The 19384-nt window shown below is 39.1% G+C and overlaps 1 protein-coding gene across 2 annotated transcripts in view; it reads right to left on the bottom strand.

Moving 5' to 3' along the window:
• The window catches only part of LOC113538998 (connector enhancer of kinase suppressor of ras 3), a 49991-nt gene that overhangs the window by 18019 nt on the left and 12588 nt on the right, over positions 1-19384 (bottom strand). For both annotated transcript variants that reach the window (XM_026934519.3, XM_034307758.2), the window contains exons 2-9: positions 17457-17620; positions 10331-10533; positions 9051-9138; positions 6557-6598; positions 5369-5488; positions 5058-5117; positions 2553-2621; positions 2283-2429 (exon numbers count right to left, since the gene is read on the bottom strand). In XM_026934519.3, the coding sequence (XP_026790320.1) occupies positions 2283-2429; positions 2553-2621; positions 5058-5117; positions 5369-5488; positions 6557-6598; positions 9051-9138; positions 10331-10533; positions 17457-17620 (893 nt within the window). The remainder of the gene's footprint in view (positions 1-2282; positions 2430-2552; positions 2622-5057; positions 5118-5368; positions 5489-6556; positions 6599-9050; positions 9139-10330; positions 10534-17456; positions 17621-19384) is intronic.

The following is a 19384-nucleotide window of genomic DNA, read 5'->3' as shown; positions in this document are numbered from 1 at the left end:
TTCTCTTCCTAGAGTTACACACAATACTCTAAGGCAGGTGGTTTGAAATGGTGCATTGCCAGAATGTAGTGTTTAATAACAGCGCAAGATCCACTACAAAGAGGATTCAAAATAGGAAAATGAAATAAGAGCTTAATGTGTCTGGCGAGCAGCACATTACCTTTGATAAATATTATGCATTGTCATCTTGACTGACATAACCACAGATGAAAACAAGAAATCACCTCTCTGAATCATTATGTGTGATCCGTCTGCACACCTTGTACAATGCTTACCTTGATGAAATATATCTACCACTTGAAATTTTGACACCTTCATCAAAAGTGATCCTAACATGTCCAGAGAAGCCTGTGTATAATCAGAGGCACTGCTATTTAGGGATCATTCTTCCGGACTGTGATGGCTTTGCTCTGATGGTGTCTCGGCAGGGTGTGGAGACACCTGAGGAGATGTATCTCATTGCCAACCAGACTGCTGGATTATAACAGCTCTTTGTTTCCAAAAAGCAACAGAGTCAGGCCTGGGCAGCTCCAAAAGCCTACATTTTTCTAAAAACTTAGGTCTTGAATGGGATTATCTTTACATAAATCTTTAAACACACAGTTTGATGGAGAACTGTAGAAACCAGGATCATGTCTGGACAAAAGACAGGTGTGTCTGTTCCTGTTTAAAAGAGGATGGGTCTACACTATACAAAAGCTTTTGGATGGAATTAAACAACAATGCAGTGGCAGGTTTTTCAAAAAGAGCAGGAAAAAACCAAGACTATATGAAACATAGGGAGTGTGTGGTCCATTGCCACCAGTACATCTTCACACTTGTGAAACTTGTGCAATGTAGAAAATGATATCTACATCGCACCCATCACAATTAACACCAAAGTGTGAAATGACCCTGTCATTGTTCTGCTTGGTAGTGATCAGAAATAAACTTTTTACACAAAGAGACTAAGAAAAGTCTCAGTGGTGGTGCCTAGGACTCTAGCTACAAATAATGTAATAGTTGTTAACTGAAAAGGTTCCCTTTGTCCCTTTGCACAACACTCTTGGTTTGTAGAAGTGATAAGACAACGCCTTGATAAAAAAAGCACCTCAGAGTAAGTAGGTTGCAACAGCCAGAAAACTTATCATGCCCCGATTTAGAACTTCAGTATAATGCTTTGTAGATGATGAGGAATATGTTACAGTAAAGAAATAACCGTGTAGGAATCAGGGAGAGAAACAGAAAGTTTGTGAGAAAGAGAGAGAAAGATGTGTGTATGAGAGAGAGAAAAATACAGAAAGGCCTATCTATTTCACACTGCTAACAAGAAAATCCTACTAGGCAGGGTAACATAATTTCATTACAAAAACTCTAGCAAGTCTTGGTGGATAGGGTGGCTTGGTACATAAATAATAAAACATGTAGTGTTTGAACTAATATTTAACTGCAATCTACAGAAATTTATAAGAAACTAACTATGTGTATAAGCTTTCTATATACAATTGTTACAAAAAATTTAAATAAATGCATGTCTGGTCTGCAGTCTGGCCCATGCCCATATTATGTTGCTGTCTACAGCTGTAGTGAAACATACTTATGGCTGATTAACTATTTTTAGATCTGAACATCAGTACACATACAACAAAGGTCTTTTCAATTACATTACTGACATGAAAGGAAATAGCACACAAATCAAACAACTTGTCTTCCCAAATAGGAACAAAAAATGCTCAATATATTAAAAGAAAATTATTATATCCTATATACTGAAAGAAAATATTAAATAGTGACACACTGCACACGCTACGCTTTTATTATAGCGTGAACTGTCTGTCTTTAGATCTGAACCAAACAACAGTATGTCCAGTGTGAATCTGATTTTTCACTAACCAAAGAGATCAAAATCCCCACTTGTTTTCTATTGGCTCACAAGACATATTTTTGCAAATCCACAGGTCAAATTTACCTCTACTAGAAACTACAGGAATATCTGAAAGAGGACCAACAAGATGACAAACAAAAATCTGCTAGTAAAACCAGTCACAGAGATACTGGAACACATTTGCCACATCATCTCTCAAGTTCCCGATATTGTCTTATATTTTCTTCTCTATGGGCACAGCAGTTTTTCCACTTCAACCAACTGCATAAACCTACGTGTTTCTTTCCATGATATTTCTGCCATTTCCAATCAAATGCTCTTATGGGAACTTTGAATCTGCATATAACAATCTGCATATAAACAACTGGATGGAAATTAAAGTAATATACAGGGCACTGATAACTGAGAAGAGACTGACCTGTGCCTGAGGCGGTTTCCACCGCATGTTTTTAAGCGGTGCAGGTGTGAAGCCAGATGTGCCTGCTGGCCTCTTCTTCAGCAGCAGCACCACTCCTTTAGGGTCCTCCCGTAGCTTAGCCACCAGGTTCTTCAGCTGCCAGCCCACCTGCAGCAGGAAACACACAAACACACAAAGTCTTACAGCCATGCCTAAGAGCCCAGAAGCATCAGAGTGGATGTTTGGGAAAACTGAGGCTGTGTGAGAGGTGGAGAGCAGAGAGACCCTTACCACAGTCTGCTGGTTCACTTGGATCACCTCATCACCTGCGTGGATCTTGTGAGACAAGTCTGCTGGAGACTAGGAGCATACAATTTGGAGCAAAAGAAGTAAACATCATAATCTGATACACATGTACTCACATACATCTACAAAGTGCTGTTAAAATACATCCAAAGGCTGTTTAAGCAAAAAATGTGTGTGGCAGCCTGGGAAAAACTGTTGGATGTCATCGTGGCTGAATTCTGAAACAGCCAAAAAAATACAGAGAAATAGTTTTTGGCCAAAATTGGGTTTTTCTCAACTTTAAGAAATCATAAATACATTACACTAAAATGGCATAGAGATGTTTTTTTATTAACTTATCTTAGCTAGACTACTGTCCTCAAAATATTATGTTGTTTAAGGAGCCAGTTTATCAACAAAATCTCAGAATCTGTGACCCTTTCACACTACACAACTTGAATCATTTGCAATCAGTTGTTTGGTGTTGTAGAGATGTGTGCACTACACAATCACTTGCAGATGAAGTGCACACATTACATGAACTTTCACCTGGAGAGATCCCTACCCAAGCACACCTAATCCCCAAGTCCTGCTTTTTCATGAACATAAACTGTCTATCATGTGACTGTTATTAATTTGTACAGAAACAAAAGAAAGAACTGAAATAAGAGGAAATATTGCTTGGAGAGATGCAGGCAGACATCATGTAATTTTTTTTTTTAACTGTTCCTAGCAATCGTTTTGGGTATGACATGCCAAGGCATTTCTTCTAGAAGCAATATTATTGTGTTTAAATTTTGTCCTTACTCTACCACAAAAAATGGATGATAAACTGGGTTCTGGGATCTCCAGCGTATGACACCAGATGAATTTGATTTCCTCTCAGGCTCTCATTGGTTGTTTCTCATTGCTGTTCTTGCAACTAGTGTCAGAGGGGTCCACACCACAAGATTCATCAGTGGGAAAATCAAACACGCATAAAAATAATGGAACCGCTGCACTCACTCACAGACTGAGCAAAAAGAACTGAAAATAGACTGTGCTGAACTGTTCACACTACAGGAGCATAGAGTAATCTCTAAGTGCCATATTTAATCGGTGACTGTGAAATCAGGGCAAAAATTACGTAGTGTGCACTAGGCTTTAAGATCTAAAACCTTGTTAACTAAGTGTGATTTCCCAACACATAAAATGCTATGCTTTGATGAAGCTGTTGGATAGCTACAGCCAAAATGCATTTTTTCCCCCCTTTTACCTTTTAACCAGAATTTAAATTGCTGAAACATTACATGCAAACATTTCAGCTCAGGAAATCCTCTAATTTTCATACTATATACAGTAGAAAATGTCAAAATTTGACCATGTGAAGGGTTTCCCCAGGCTGGCACACATAGAAGTTTTGCAAGATTACCCATATATAGTGTACGCTTGAAAGGAAACAGACTACACAGAGATTACCATTACCATAAAGTAAGCTAAAATTTTAAAATGATCACAGTAAACAAGTGGGTGATTGAGCAACACCAGCCTGGCAAATGTCAGTATGATTCATTAACTGTAATTTGTCACAAGATGATTAAAGGTGGATGATTCATTACACAGACGTGGGAAGTTTCTGAGTGGAGCTGCAGATTGTGACAATGGCTGAAGTTGTGAGAAATTTGTCAGCAGTTCAGGGAGAAGAGAAATCTTTATGGATCATCTTGGCCTGCCTAAATGCATTCTTTTGTCTCAGCCTAAAGGAACTGTGGTTATACTAGTATGCTAATGTACTCCCCGTAAACATGGACTCTACCACCCACAGAGAGGGGGAGCTTTTCTCACACCCCACCATTATTTTACCCCTCCCTCTCTCCTGTTTGGCACATGCCAACAAATGGTTGCGTACAACATCGATGTTGCCATACCGACAGGATTTGGAAGGAAATAATGTAAAACTGAAAAAGACCCAAACCCACAAAAACCACAGAATCGTATGCATAAATAATTAAACATGCATGGTTCTAATAAACAATCTAATGAGCAAAGAAATAGGGACATAAAGAAGCAGAGCTATTTAAATTGTTTTGGTTGTTGGTATGGAAAAATGCAAATAATGACCAACTAAATTCCTCTTATTAGAGCCATAGATTCAAATGCATGTCTGTGCTGCTGGGGGAAATCTTAATATCTTAAGTGCTTAAATAATTGCATTTGTATATACTATATGACTTATACAAAATATTAATATTCCAGCATTTTTAAAATCTAATCTTCATCTACAAGCCTTTAATTTCAAGTTATTACAATGTAAATGTAAATGTAAAGTTCAGTTTCTGTATAACTTCTTTCTGTGTTCTACGTTTAGAGCTAACTATGTGTGTAATGCATGTCCAACAAAACTGCTCAAAGCTGCCAAACAGTAGAAGCTCTGTCTACTTTCAACGCTGATGCAACACACTGTGTCGGGAAGGCTAAATATATACCAGTCCCAGCATCAGATGGCATCTCAGAGCTGAATCATAGTCTTACATGTTCAGTAGTGCCAGTGATGACATGAAGCCCATCGTAGGTGGATTTTATGTACATCCCCTGAGGAGAGAGAGCGAGAGAGAGAAACAGAGAGACAGAGAGCTGACATAAGGCAATGTGGAATATATAAATCCTGAAAGGTAAACAGGATGCTTGAGACTTACTTGGTGTACTTTACTTGCCAGCCAAAAATACAACAATCATGACAGAGAGAATCATGTCTGCTGAGTTGATTTAAGTGCTTTAAGTAGGGGATGTGAACAATTTTCATGTTTGTCTAACACAAAAACAGGAGGGTGATAAGTGCTCACCAGGCCTTCCCCAGGCTTGATGTTGGTCAGCTGCACTTCCTCCAGGCATGTCAACTGGCTCATTAGAGGATCGGAGGTTGTTCTCACAGTCTGGTCACAGATACCATTTAGCACCTTGGACTGCAAAACGACAGGAGGACAGTGTTTAGCAACAATGTGATAGGAGAATCCTGGCACATAAGAAACAAATAGAACAATCATTCCCCAGGAGAGAATATTTTTACAGACAGGTTGTGTCTATTCTATTGATCATGGATAACTGGAATTGTGAAATATTTTGCTCAGGTTACTGCATTTTATCAAGGTTAGAAAGACCCCAGTGTATACTGGGAAAAGGGAGAAAGTTGCTAATGTGCCCTTTTCCTGGACTGTTCGGTAATCCTCCATGCATACAGAAGAGACTTTAATATGAATACATAATCAATACACACTTTTACACAAAGTTGATTCATATTTTTGTTTTATTTATGAGATAACCACCTCATGCAATTCTTACATTACTACTGCCATTTAAACAGGAACAAAACAAAACAAAAAAAAAAAAAAAAAAAACATGCACGCAGACACGCACACACACGCACACACACATGCTGAGTGCATGAGTACAGGAATGGACTGGTGGATGTATGAGACTAAACTTGGCAAACTAGGAAACTGTGATGGCACTGGCACTTGTCACTGGGGAAAGCCAAAAAAAAAAAAAGGAAAAAAAAAAAAATTTCCCAGCACTTTAAAGCTAACTAACGCTTGCTTAACTGCTCAGAATATGTCATGGAAGGGGGTGTATACAGTTATTTGTGGAAGAAAATAGTTGTCGGAAGGCCATAAGGAGTGGGGTTGTTGGAGTTCAGTGTGAGAGGGAGGAAGTCTAGCAACAGGGGAAGTAGGTATGGAGAATGTCATTAACAGGAAGCAGTGATGGACGGCGAGGGCCTCTGACACTGGCAGTGGCATTTAAACAGGAACTCATGGAGACTCAGCAGAGGATTATGCTGGGCCTTTCACAGCAATAACAATGTTGGGCTACTTTATCAATATTAATGGGACAGTACTGGTTCAGTAAAAGCACTATGCCCTTTTCACTGTGTTATATATTATGTTATGTTATATAATTGTACATTATTACATAAAACAATATGGTATGCAACAATCTGTGAACACATAAGGAAGATGCTATCAAATACTTACAACTCCCAGAATCTTCTCCTCCATGTCATAAACAGTGCAATCCTGCAGAGAAAAAGAAGAAAGCATCAAAGTCTGAGCGCATCTAAGCTAAGTAATAACCAGTAAATCAGGGTCAGTGTAGTGTTTATATAATTAGTGATCCAGATATAGCAGTGAAAGATGAGCTCCAGCCACAAATAAACAGCTTTGACTCGTGAATTACATACTCATGTCAGCTGTAAGACAACATAATTATATAAGACGTGAAGGACAACTATAGTGTGAAGAAAATAGAAGGGACTGGCATGTAGTAAATCATTTTCAGAAAAGGGCAGACATGTGCAGTAATCTTCAGCCTTAAAAATCTAGTATACAGTGTACTAGGTACATTTCTAAAAAGGTAGAACAAACCATACTCAAATAATGCATGACTGAGGAATGTAAATGTCTCTGTGTATATGATGCATATGCTTAAAAGACTGAATGTTTTTACAGCCTTTATGACTTTTGGCTCACAGCTGAGGCAACACAGCAGAGGCTGAAGGCAGTTAACTTGACCCCCATAGGCAGTAAGACCTCCCCTGTATAACAAGAGAATGCCTTTAGTGGCATATGTCCAGTAAGCACCTGTCTGTCAGCTGGTAGCCACACACACACACACACACACTTAACCACAGAGTAACGATGGTCACATGGTGAAGTCATACCACAATCATGATTCAGTACTTAGAGCTAACAGGATCACAGGATATGTGTTTGTATGATGCTGTAGTCCATGCACCACCATTAGATTTATAGCAAAATAATCGAACTATCCAACAGAAGTTTGTGTCTGTTTCTTGCGAGAGGTATCTGAAATTGTTTTGTGCTAAATATATCACACAGTAGTATTATTGATATTTAAATATTTTCCTTTTGACACTAAACCTTAGAGTTTCCGTTAAACACTATTCAATAGCAAAAAAAAAAAAAAAAAGTACATATGAGGTTTAGGAAAGAATGTGGCATGAAATGCATAGTTCCTAAAGTATTCTTCATAACCACAAAGAGAAGAAATGTGTTTTAATAACGGTCACACTATTTTTAAAATGCTCCAAAACAGTTCAGCATGACTTTCCACATATCAGTATACACACACTCAATTTCTCCCTCTGTTTATCTTCTATCTTCTGTCAGATTTCACAGATGAAAATATTCACTTCCCACTTGTGGGCAATAGTCCAAAGATCAGATATTGACACAGAAGAAACTGAGTCATGGATGTCATCAGACAACAGCTGATAGAGATCAGATGGCTCTCTAGTCAGCTTCTGATATGAAATTGGAGGCTTTGTCAATGATTGCAATGAGGAATCAGAGAAATCTGTGCTGGCACAACAACTGAACATAATGCCATTTGTACAGCTGCCCAGTTTTGAGATCCTTCTTTGCATCATCCCATAGTTTACTGAAGCACATTAGTTGATAATTAGATTAATTTTTTGGTTTGGGGAAATATAAGGCATCTTTACTTGGTCTTGGTCACGGGAAATGAGGCAGGGCCGGGTCTTTTAATGTGTGCTTCACCGCTGTAAACTGCAATGACTGGTCATGCTTACTGCCCGTTAAACGACCATGCAACCTAATGAATTCTATTCAATTCTTGACTGAGCTATAGAGTCCTGGAAGGGGTTTGGTTTAACATGGCCTCCCGTGACCCGCAAACCATATACAATTAACACATCTACTGAAAAGTACATTTACTCCATGACAGCACTTATTTTGAACTCAGTGATCTGGAAAACAGGGTTACGGTTAGGGTTTTCATTCGAAATAGAATGCCAATCCTATTCAAGGTCTGATATCCAAAGCCACCAGATACACAGGACCAACCCATCATGGATTTGTTGCCTAACAGCAATGCTTCACTCCAGATTAATCTAAGAAAAGTACAATGCAGCCTGTCCCTTCTGCTAGCTAGTCTGAGAACCACTGATTTAAACCAACTTGGCAATGAACTTCACTTAAAGCAATTCTACTAACACCTTCCAAACAATAGTGGAGCCAATCTTTTTAAAAGTCAACAGACATTGATGGCCTTTTCGAATGTCAGTATAACAATGTCCAGCCCAGAGAGGAGATTCCAACAACACACTTAAATTTTACACTAGGAGTAGGGTGAGCTTTGACCGGGATGCAACTACACTTCGGTATTTTACAAGAATAACAAATATGCTATTAAATCATCTGTCACTTTATGATAACTTTAAGCATTTGAATGGAAAGGTACACATCCATTTGTCGATACAGTAAACACAAGAGGTGTTTATCAAAGTGAAAAATGCCTCCTGTATGCAATTATCACTGCATTGAAGACACAGAGTGAAACCTCCCAGTGGAAGCTAAGGCACAGCCACATGGTATGTTAAACTCTTAAACCCAGAAATCTCACACAGGCAACTAGTGTACACAGATAACCAGTGTACTGCAGAAATCTAAGAGGCATGTCATGGAGCAGTAGAGAACAAATGCAGACCTGTTGGACCGTGGTGGTCAACTCCAAGCACAGCTGAATGATCTTGTTCTTGGTACTGGTGAAGTCACTGATCCCAGTCAGAGGGGTTCTGTGATTGTGAAAAAGCAACAGATGAGACACTTTGGCACTTTAGCCAACGCACATACACACGCACATACACACGCACACACCATATATCATTGCACTGTAAAGGACATTAATCCTAAAATGGAACAGCAGTGCAGATCCTGTTCTCTTTCACATTGTTCCCTGTATTCTCCAAGTCAACCACAACTACCTGGTCATATAATGGCCCCACAACTACCCTGTCACATAATGTCTGTTAGTTACAGTTATTGCTACAATTGTAATCAAGATTAAATCAAACCATCATCAGCTTTGCTTCATGACTACCAACATTTCATTAAATTTCTAGACTAGCAGTTTGCAACACCTTTTTGGATTTGGCTCAGATTTTGTAAAAAATAATGTTCTGTGGAAACACTGTAATAGAGCTTTGAAGACTGCTAGGTGTAGTGCAGTGGTCTTACAGTTACAGTCTTGTTCCTTAGCCTTTCTTTGCAATATTTCACTGCATTACTACATCACGGAAATGCTCAGTGCCTACTACAGCATGGTGCCTCACTTCTTTTGAATGCAGTTCCCAATTTTCATTAAGATGATTAATATCATTATTAATTTTCAGTAGTTACTTAACAACCTCTAGTAGTCTCAATTTAAAAGACCAGTTACATCTTTCTCAATCATTTATAGTTTACTACAATCATAGCAAATTACAGCATTCAAGCAATCATTTGAGAAAGTACTATGGTATCATAAGTATCAAGTGTTAATGGTGTCAAAAGATATTGGTGTTAAAATGTTCACGCATGGACACGTGATTAACACGTTAGCTTTCCAATCCATATGAATAAAATTAAATCGGTATAAGACGATTTATGGTGATGATCTCTGTTTCGTGAGAGACATTGTCTAGAGGCTGAGCTGCGGAAACAACCCAGACTGTATCTAGTTTCATCTGTCCTTGAATGTTCCTGTGGAAAAAAATCTCAGAAATTCAAGACCTGCTCCTGCTGTGTCTGCTGGGGATCACTAGAGGAGATGCGAATCTTTCATGCGCTGTTACATATCTAACAATATCTGATTCAGTTACTGACACCTACTTTCCAAAGAGAAACAGGCTCACAACATAAAAGCTGTACATATGGCATATTCTGTATTTTATTCCGAAAAACTGTTTAGAAGGTCTTGCAGATCTTATCTCTCATATATTAATATACCTATCCAGCCACGTGAGAAGGCTTTTCGCTGCACCAATCAGTTCCACCACAGAGGTGAGGAACTCGTTGGGGGGTTTGTGAGAGGTGTTGCCATCGTAGCTAGGAATCTTCCTGCGCTCTGATGTACTGATGTGCAGATTGTTGGATGCCGCTCTCATTCTCACCACTAGGTTTTTCAGGTTATCCGTTTCCACACCATAATTCTGCATTGGAGAAACAAAATAATACAAAGAACATGAATGTACAGTAACAGAATTCTGAAGATCATTATTTCTAAGGTTATACAATTTATAAGAAATGTATCAGAATGGCAATACAGGATTGGATGTCATCAAAGAAACAATTCTTCTGATTTGAACCAGTTTCTGATATACAGATAGATTACTAATGCTGCTGAAAAGAGTAAGCTGGATTTACTGTAGTTTAAGCCTGTCCATTTTGACACTCTGTGTCATAAAACAAACATGATCAGGAGGTCAAGCTGATAATGTAAGCCATTTGCTGTGTTTAGAACAGCATTACCCTATTTAGAGCCCAAGGATTTCTGGCAAACAGTGTGTTGCTGAATTTAGATCCTAAACCTGGCAGTCGACGCTGCTCTTTTAACAGGCCACGGAAAGAATGAGAGCTGAACATCTGAACCGGTGCATTGGGAGAGTCGAGGGGGTGCCTCCTGTCTGTAAAAACCTCGCTCACAAAAAAGTGCTGCACTGCAGCCAGATCCTGTGGTTTAATGGTATAACCAAGGGAGAACAGCCTGTTTCTAGCCCACCACAAGCAATCTTAACCTGCAAGATATCAGAGCAGCAGCTCCTCACAGCTGGATTCACCATCAATACTGTGAAACAGATAATAGATATTTTAACTCTTCCTATAATCTAGCCCTGTAATGCTTTCTCAAACACATATGGATGCTGTAGATCATTGGAATGCACAGCTTTTCCCATTTAAAATGTTAACTGGAGCCATCTAGATCAAAGAACCATGTGCACATCTAATCTGGACTTAACTATCTTTTTAACTGCTGGTGATGGGAGCCCCAGAGTCCTGTTTTGGCAAAAGAAACAGACCCCACACTTAGCTTTCTCATTACTGCACTAATTATAAGCAGGTTTAGAGAGACTTCCTCACAGATGTCCTGAAGACTCAATATCACTACGCTGTATAGTAATGAAACAGACAGTCCAAAGAACTTCAGCATGTTCTCTCCTGCTTTTACGTGCACCAAACCTTTCAGGGCAACATGGCTGTAAAATGAGGCACCACTTTAACAACATGTTTTGGGCAAAAGGAAAAGCCTTCAATTAACTTTGAAGGTGGGATGGTGGGATTTGTGCAGAATCTAGATGAGATGGGGTTCCTAATCTATCTCATTCTTAAATCAAGAGAAAAAACTGACCTTAGACACTTTAATACTGCATTTCCTCTGGACAGTGCAGCACAGTATGGCTCAGCTCAGCTAATTAACCATGATCCTACATTTTGTTTATTTATTACTTTATTGAAATATTCCAATTTTATTTACCTACAGTAACGTTTACTTGTTGCTATACAGCTTGATTTTACAGTCCCGTGATCCAAGAAAATCTGCCCTCTTCAAGTTAGGCCCCACCCAAAATAGTTTCCTATTTACTATATTTATACATAGGATGTAACATCATGGGGTTGTACCTTCTAACTAGTGCCCTATATGCATTTTTGAGAAGCAGATACGCATCAGAAGAATCGGAAGAGAACTGGATGATGTGCAACTTCTAGTTGTATGCTAATGTCATTAAAGTTTGCACTCAAACTTCAGTATGTTTTTAGTAAAAGGCAGTGTATTTTCTAAATCTACTTGCAATAAGGGGCATTCGTGGAAGGTTGTGAGTTCAAGCCCGAAAACTGCTCCAGGAGTGCCATATGATGGCTGACCCTGCGCTCTGAACCCAGTTTCCTATCAAGCCAAGATATACAAAGAAAAGAACTTCACTAAAAATTGAACTTAAAATGCATATGGTAACCTGGTTGAAGTAGTATTTCATTTTAGCATTTGCTTATCAAATAAACTTTTACTACTTTACCTATCACTAGTTATCACCCAATAACATCCAGAGAAACTCCCACTCATGTTAGTGTTATGTAGTTTTAGTGATAAGTAACTGATGCACCTAATCCTGGGTTTGGATTTATTCCTGAGCACTGTTGTGCCGTACTGTTCAGTGGAAAAACACTATAAGGTGCAGCATCTGTTTCCTGTGCTGTTTGAGAATCTAGTATGATTTGCCAGGGGAGAATTCTGGAGTGCTTGTAACGCTAACCATAGCTCTTTCCACTGCATATAGCTGGCTGGAACATCTTTAATATCTATTCCAGAGCTCTGAGACAATAGAACACACTCTCCACCAGTGGGGCTGCCATAGCTTGAGGGAAAAATAAAGTAGTATAAAGTTTCAGCACAAGCTCTGCAAAAGCTATATTATGGTCGCAGTCACTGACATGTAGCCATGGTGGGTTTAATGGTTTTTACATTTATATATAGAGAAACCTGAGCAGAGCAACTATAATACAGTATACACCAGGTGTATAAGCAAAGATCAGATATGTATGTAATGGCCTTCACACACTGAGACACATTCATTGTGATCATGCCATCCTCCTCAATCCCTCGCAGCAAAGTGAAAAGGGGTGAGATTTGTTAAGTACACTTCTTTTGAAAGGTGTTGACATTCACCTCTGTAAAATGTCCACTGGAACATTTAAGCTGGCTGCTTCCCAAGGGCCCCTGAGATACACTTCAAGGAAGCCCTCCTCAAATGGTCTAGTTTATGAAAGAGAGCAAGTGGAGCTCCTTGATGAACATTTCCCATGGCACCAGTGGCCTGCTGAACCATTCCTCATGTCTACATTGAGAGGAAAGTTCAAAGCAAGTTTCCTCACATGTAACTTATAGAACTCCACATCTTCCACTTCACATTGTAAAAATGAAGTAGGAGATTTATCTAAGATAACAACTCTTACGGCAAATAAGAACAAATCAATCCAGGCCAAATTTATGACGTAGATCAAAAGAAAATTTGGGGTCTTGTGGAAATCTGTGGTCTGTGGATGCACATGTCTGGGCCCAATTACACCATCCATAAGGCGAGAGGTGCTGGATACTGGGATGTACCATACAGTTCATACAGTATGACATAAGCATCAATCAAGTCCTTCATTTACCCTAACCTGACAATACTACTTCCATTATTTAACCAATGGGAGACCAGCTGGGTCAGTGCTCAGACCTGAGACTTTATTTCTAAGCCTAGACACTGTTTTCCTTCAGCTCGACCATCATCAGTATAATAAATGCTTATGTGGTCACTCATCAAAGCAATTCAACATAAACAAGATTACATCACACACTTGACAAGGGATGAGACACATCAGGCAGCAAGTAAACAGTCAGTTCTCAAAGTTGATGTGTTGGAAGCAGGAAAAATGTAGTGTGTAGGATCTGAGGGACTTTGACAAGGGCCAAATTGTGATGGCTAGACGACTGGGTCCAAAACGGCAGGTCTTGTAGGATGTTCCTTGTATGCAGTGGTTAGTACCTACCAAAAGTGGTCCAAGGAAGGACAACCGGTTAACCGGTGACAGGGTCACGGGCGCCCAAGGCTATGATGCGTGTAGGGAGCAAAGGCAAGCCCGCCTGGTCTGATCCCACAGAAGAGCTACTATAGCACAGACTGCTGAAAAAGTTCACGCTGGCTTTGACAGAAATGTGTCAGAACACAGTGCATTGCAGCTTGCTGCGTATGGGGCTGCATAGCCACAAACCAGTCAGAGTTCCCATGTTGACCCCTGTCCACCACCAAAAGTGCCTATAATGGGCACATGAACATCAGAACTGGTCTGACATGACAAAGAGCCTCCAAATTACCCAGATCTCAATCCAATCAAGCATCTGTGGGATGTGCTGGACAAACAAGTCTGATCCATGGAGGCCCCACCTCGCAACTTACAGGACTTAAATGATCTACTGCTTATGTCATGGCGTCAGATACCTTCAGGGTTAGGGTTAGTCTTGTGGAGTCCATGCCTCGACAAGTCAGACATACAATATTAGGAAGGTGGTTTTAATGTTATATAACTAAAAAATATTCAAAATGATAATATAGTAAAAATAATACAAAAAAAGGATTTCTACCAGTGAAACATTACTGTGCATTTATAAACATCACGTGTGGACAAAACTAAGTATTTTTAAACATCATGATAGTAGCTCTTCAGCATGCTCCTTCTGAGCCTCTAGCACTGCTCGATTGGACCCACCATCTCTCAGGGAACAAGGAAGACATACATCAAGGCTCTCCTCTGTCCTGGCACCCAGGTGCTGAAATGAACTTCCCCTGGCTGTCTGAGCAGCCGAGTCACTGGCTGTCCTTAAACAAAAACTAAAGTCCTGCCTCTTCACCAAGCACTTCAATTAGCACTTTGTTATTTTACTTATGTTTCTTCATACTGTACTAACCTCCCCAACATGGCTTTTAGACTGATGGTATTTTTAGTCCCTGACCTAGTAAAATATCACGAGGATGTGTTTTAACAGAAACTCCAAAGCACTTCGAGTCACTCTGGATAAGGGCGTCTGCCAAATAAATGTAAATGAAATGTAAATGTAAATTATATTATGAATCCTCCTTGATTATCACATGAATGGCAGCCATGTTTGTAGAGAATAAAAACTCATTCAGTGTTTTTTTGCCCTAGTGCAAACTGAAGAGGGCTTCAGAAAACTATTCAGTGGAGAGTCTCCAGCAGCATAAGAATCTCACTAAAACCTCTAAGCGATCAAAGACCAGAGCTTAAAACTGCTTTTTATGATGCAGGAAGTGGTAAAATGTAAAGCAATTCCATCTGCCCAAACAGAGGTTGACAATGTTGCAGAGCACAGCTTGAAACTATTTAGTTTATCTCCCCACCCACCTTTAGCCTACCTCTACCTAACTTTCCCTTGTATACTTTCATTTAAGATAGTTCTGTTCGCTGTAAATCTTGTTAATGTAATTACACTACTAAGATATACTGCTGAGTGTGCAAAAAAACATCTCCAGTTAAAAGCTTCTCACGCACTTTACTCATTAAGCTATAGATGAGATGGAGGTTAGAAAAGTAACTTTAATAAGCACGAACAAGACCTAACCCTTAACCCCACATTGTGCTATATTCATGTTTGTCCACCTGTGTAAACAGGAGAGAGCACAAAAACATGACGTCAATATAACCTCATTGTCTCTTTCTGAAAAACATTTCATAAAAGATCTACAAAGATCCCATGGAAGGAACGAAAGAAAGAAAGACATGGACTCAAGAAGGGCTTTCCATTTTAGCTTTTCCTGGAGATTAGCTTTCTCCTGTCTTTTCACTGACACAATATGTCAGTGTTTCGGTGGCTAACACTCTTGCTGGACTTTCTAACCAATTCTTAGGAGACATCACAACCACTTTGGCATTGTTTTGCTATTTTGCTCTACACTCTGATTTATGGTTCCTTCCAAACAGGCTTCTGAAAAGTGCTTTGGAGGCAAAGAATAAATCAGGCTTAACGTGTTAGACTTAAAAATGAGCATAACTACAAAACTAAAGTACACTTTTACAGTTTGTAACAGGATACAAAAAATGATAATGTTATAAACACAAAGAAAAATACATGGGTGATATATGCATACAGAATTGCATGGAATTCTTTTCTTTGGAAAATGAAAAACAATTATATGAAATAGGAAAAACAATATCTTTTCATATCTTCATACCCATCATGCTTGGTAGTTTGGAATTCTTCTACTGAATTTCTATGACTAAGATCTACCATTTCTATTATTCTATATTTAGAAGATCTATACTTCTAATTCTAGTTGCGTAAGTGGTATAGGATTGATCACAGTTACCGTTATTCGCAATTGTGTGATATTGTAGTGACAGGACACTGATGGGTGTAAACATGTCAGTGATGCAAAATCCTAAGATCAGCCACAAAGTTGAGGCTCAGAGATATGATACTGTGCTACAGAAGACTACTATACATGTATGGAACTTGACAAATAACATATGAAATGCTGGCTTATTTATCCAGAGGGTTTATGAGCCTAAGGCAATTTTCCTTGCATTTTGTTCCAAACTAGGGTTGGGCATTTTAGTCAAAAATGACTATTTTGCAAAAAATAAGTAAATTAATAATAATAATAATAATAATAATAATAAAAAATGACATGAATGGCACAAAAATCTCTCCCTCTCTCTCTCTGTGTGTGCGCACACATTTCCACATTGTGCAAAATGGCGTAAAGTACATTGACACTTAAAACTCACTACAGCTGGCACACACTGTCACATTCCACATTTACACTTGATTTAATTTCCCAACATCTTTTTTAGACAGCGAGTTAACTTATGACATGTTTAATTAGCTGAACTAACAAACTAGCGAAATTGCTTTGCACCAGCTAAGCCACAGTAAAAGACAGAGAAAGCGGTCCCACACTGAATGTTACGCTTTGCAGTTTTAATAGAAGTTGAATCAAACTCAAATTTGACTGCATCTGCTGCTTTCATTTCAAAGCTCAACCACTGAGACAAACCAGTGCATGAGCAGCATCTCATACAACAGTTTGTCTCAGTGGTTGTACAGATATGGAGGAAAAATTCTTTTTCATCTCACACCACCCTTCATTTCATTTACATACTTTCTGTGATACTCAGCTAAAATGCTTCACAGTGACATGCTAGCAGTAACACAGATACACTGTGTGAATAGTTCTCTGCCTTTTTGTTTTAAAAAAGGTATGTTATCACAAACCTACATCTGCTAAATGGCTTTAAAAAATGCATCTTATCTATAGTGGGTGTGTCTTGATGGCAAACAATTCTTGTACTTACTATTAAATAATACTCAGAAATGTTTAGTTCACTTTTCAGATATTAGGGCCTATCATGAGTCATTTAGTAGCTATAACATTCCTGAATGTGGAATTTAAGGTCTACGAGTCACTTGTGTGCAATGCTTTCTTTATAAATGCCCAATAGTGTAAGGAATAAGGACCATATTAAATATAGGAACTTTGACTGTGTGTAAGTCTATTACATCCATGTCTTCAGTACAGACCAGAGCACACAGCAGGTCCACTGCTTCCAGAACCAGCTCCTGGTGACCGATGCGAGCCACCCCAAGCTCTTCCAGATCCTGGTGTGAGATCTTCAGCAGCTGCTCTCCACTGATCTTCTCTCTCTCAAAGTTGGCAACATATTGCTGGAGACTGTCATCAAGACCTTGACAATGTAGAATAAGAGAAAACAGCATGAATGTAATGTGAAAAAACTCAAGAGATTCATACTCTCACATCCAGTCACACCCAACAAGAAAGTCCATTTTATTACCATGAAGCTGAAGACAGCATTTTAAACATGGTCAAGGCATTTTAGGTTTTTTATATTATATATATAGTGCATTATTTCTTTACTGTGCTTAAATGAGTAGCAGTCTGCTGCTTTTCCCTAGAAGTGTGAATTCCTGTGTTTGCTTTGTAGACACTCAGAGAGAACAGGTGTGAGATGGATCTCCCTGATAAAGCCATTATAAACACAATGCAGGTTCCAACTGCCTGTATGTGTCCATGTGCATGAGCTAATTAAACAATATGTAACTCCTTATTTGATAGAGAATGGTCAACTGTACTTAACATTACTGTATTAAGGTCAACTGTACTTATCATGATGCACACTGTAATCCTAAAAGACATCACTTGAAAAATGAATAATAATGGACTACAATAATTATACAGGTTTCCATATGTTCCGTTTAGGTCACTGTAAAATTTGGGAACTTTTATATAATTGCACATCTGCGAAAGTTATGTTCAACAGTTTAACTCTAATACCTGAAACTGTTGCAGCACAAGTTTGGATCATGCCTTCACAGAATGTAAAAGAACATGCTCAATGAAACCGTGCTGGTTAACTTGCACAGGAACTTGCATTCAATTCCAAAACCTATTGGCCGCCTGTGCAACAACACACTCCTATGCCAAGTGACATACACAACGCAGCCCACTTACTGAGCCGTTCTACCAGTGTGTCAGTGAAGGATGGCTCTATGGGGTAACGGGGGAGGGGTGTGCCCAGTCAAAGGCAGTACAGAGAGGGCCAGCTGCAGAGGACTGGCCTCATGCCCTGCTAGTGCTCAATGGCCTGTCAGCCCAGACACAACAACACAGCTCATCATTCAACACCACATCCATCTCAGTCCAGCTTTGGAAATGCAACACAAAGGACCTTCCTAACTGCCATATATGGGAAAGCTTAATTATTAAATGTACCTTGGCCCTTGCAATGAAATAGTGTTTGATTTCAATTTGTTTTAAAAATTTGGATTAGAATGTTAAATCCTACAACATTAAAAAAATTAGTAAGCTTTTTTTAATTATTAAATTAAATGTAAAATTAAATTATTAAAGAAAAGGAAGACTGGGGCAAAAATGGGACTCCCAACGTGAGCCTCAGTCCGTTCAGAGTTGAACTTTGGAGTTAAACCTCATTAGGATAAGACGTATTTTATTTCAAAGTTCAGTCACAAGTGTGAGAGTGCAGCTCGGGGTGAATGAACATAGCCCCGCACAAACAGTTCGTCTTACTGACTGAGACAAGCTGTGCAAACTGGAAGGCCCAGAGCAGAAAGGGAAAAGTGTCTCCTTTCAGAATCAGATATTGCTAAAAAGGTATTTCCTGGAGAGTGATGCTATTCTTCTATGGATCTTTTCAGAGCCCGCTGATGAGAGGAATAGGAGAGAGGCGCTGGAATGTGCTAAAGTGATTACAGGGCTTGATCCAGTGCTTTCCAAGTGGTTTTCCATCATTACAGTGAGATGTCACGTCTCAACACTAGAATTAACAGCTCTCACAAGGCTCACTAATGAAAGCCCTTCACTGCAGCTCAGTTGACTCTGTATTATTTGACACTGGCCTGGAAAAAAGCGTACCTTCGATCACAATAAAGAAAATCAGGACTCTTTTGGCAGCTATTAAAGGATTCCAACA

Source organism: Pangasianodon hypophthalmus, chromosome 10, assembly GCF_027358585.1.
Source record: "Pangasianodon hypophthalmus isolate fPanHyp1 chromosome 10, fPanHyp1.pri, whole genome shotgun sequence".
In the NCBI taxonomy this organism is placed as follows: domain Eukaryota; kingdom Metazoa; phylum Chordata; class Actinopteri; order Siluriformes; family Pangasiidae; genus Pangasianodon; species Pangasianodon hypophthalmus.
This window is presented reverse-complemented; position numbering and strand designations above follow the sequence as displayed.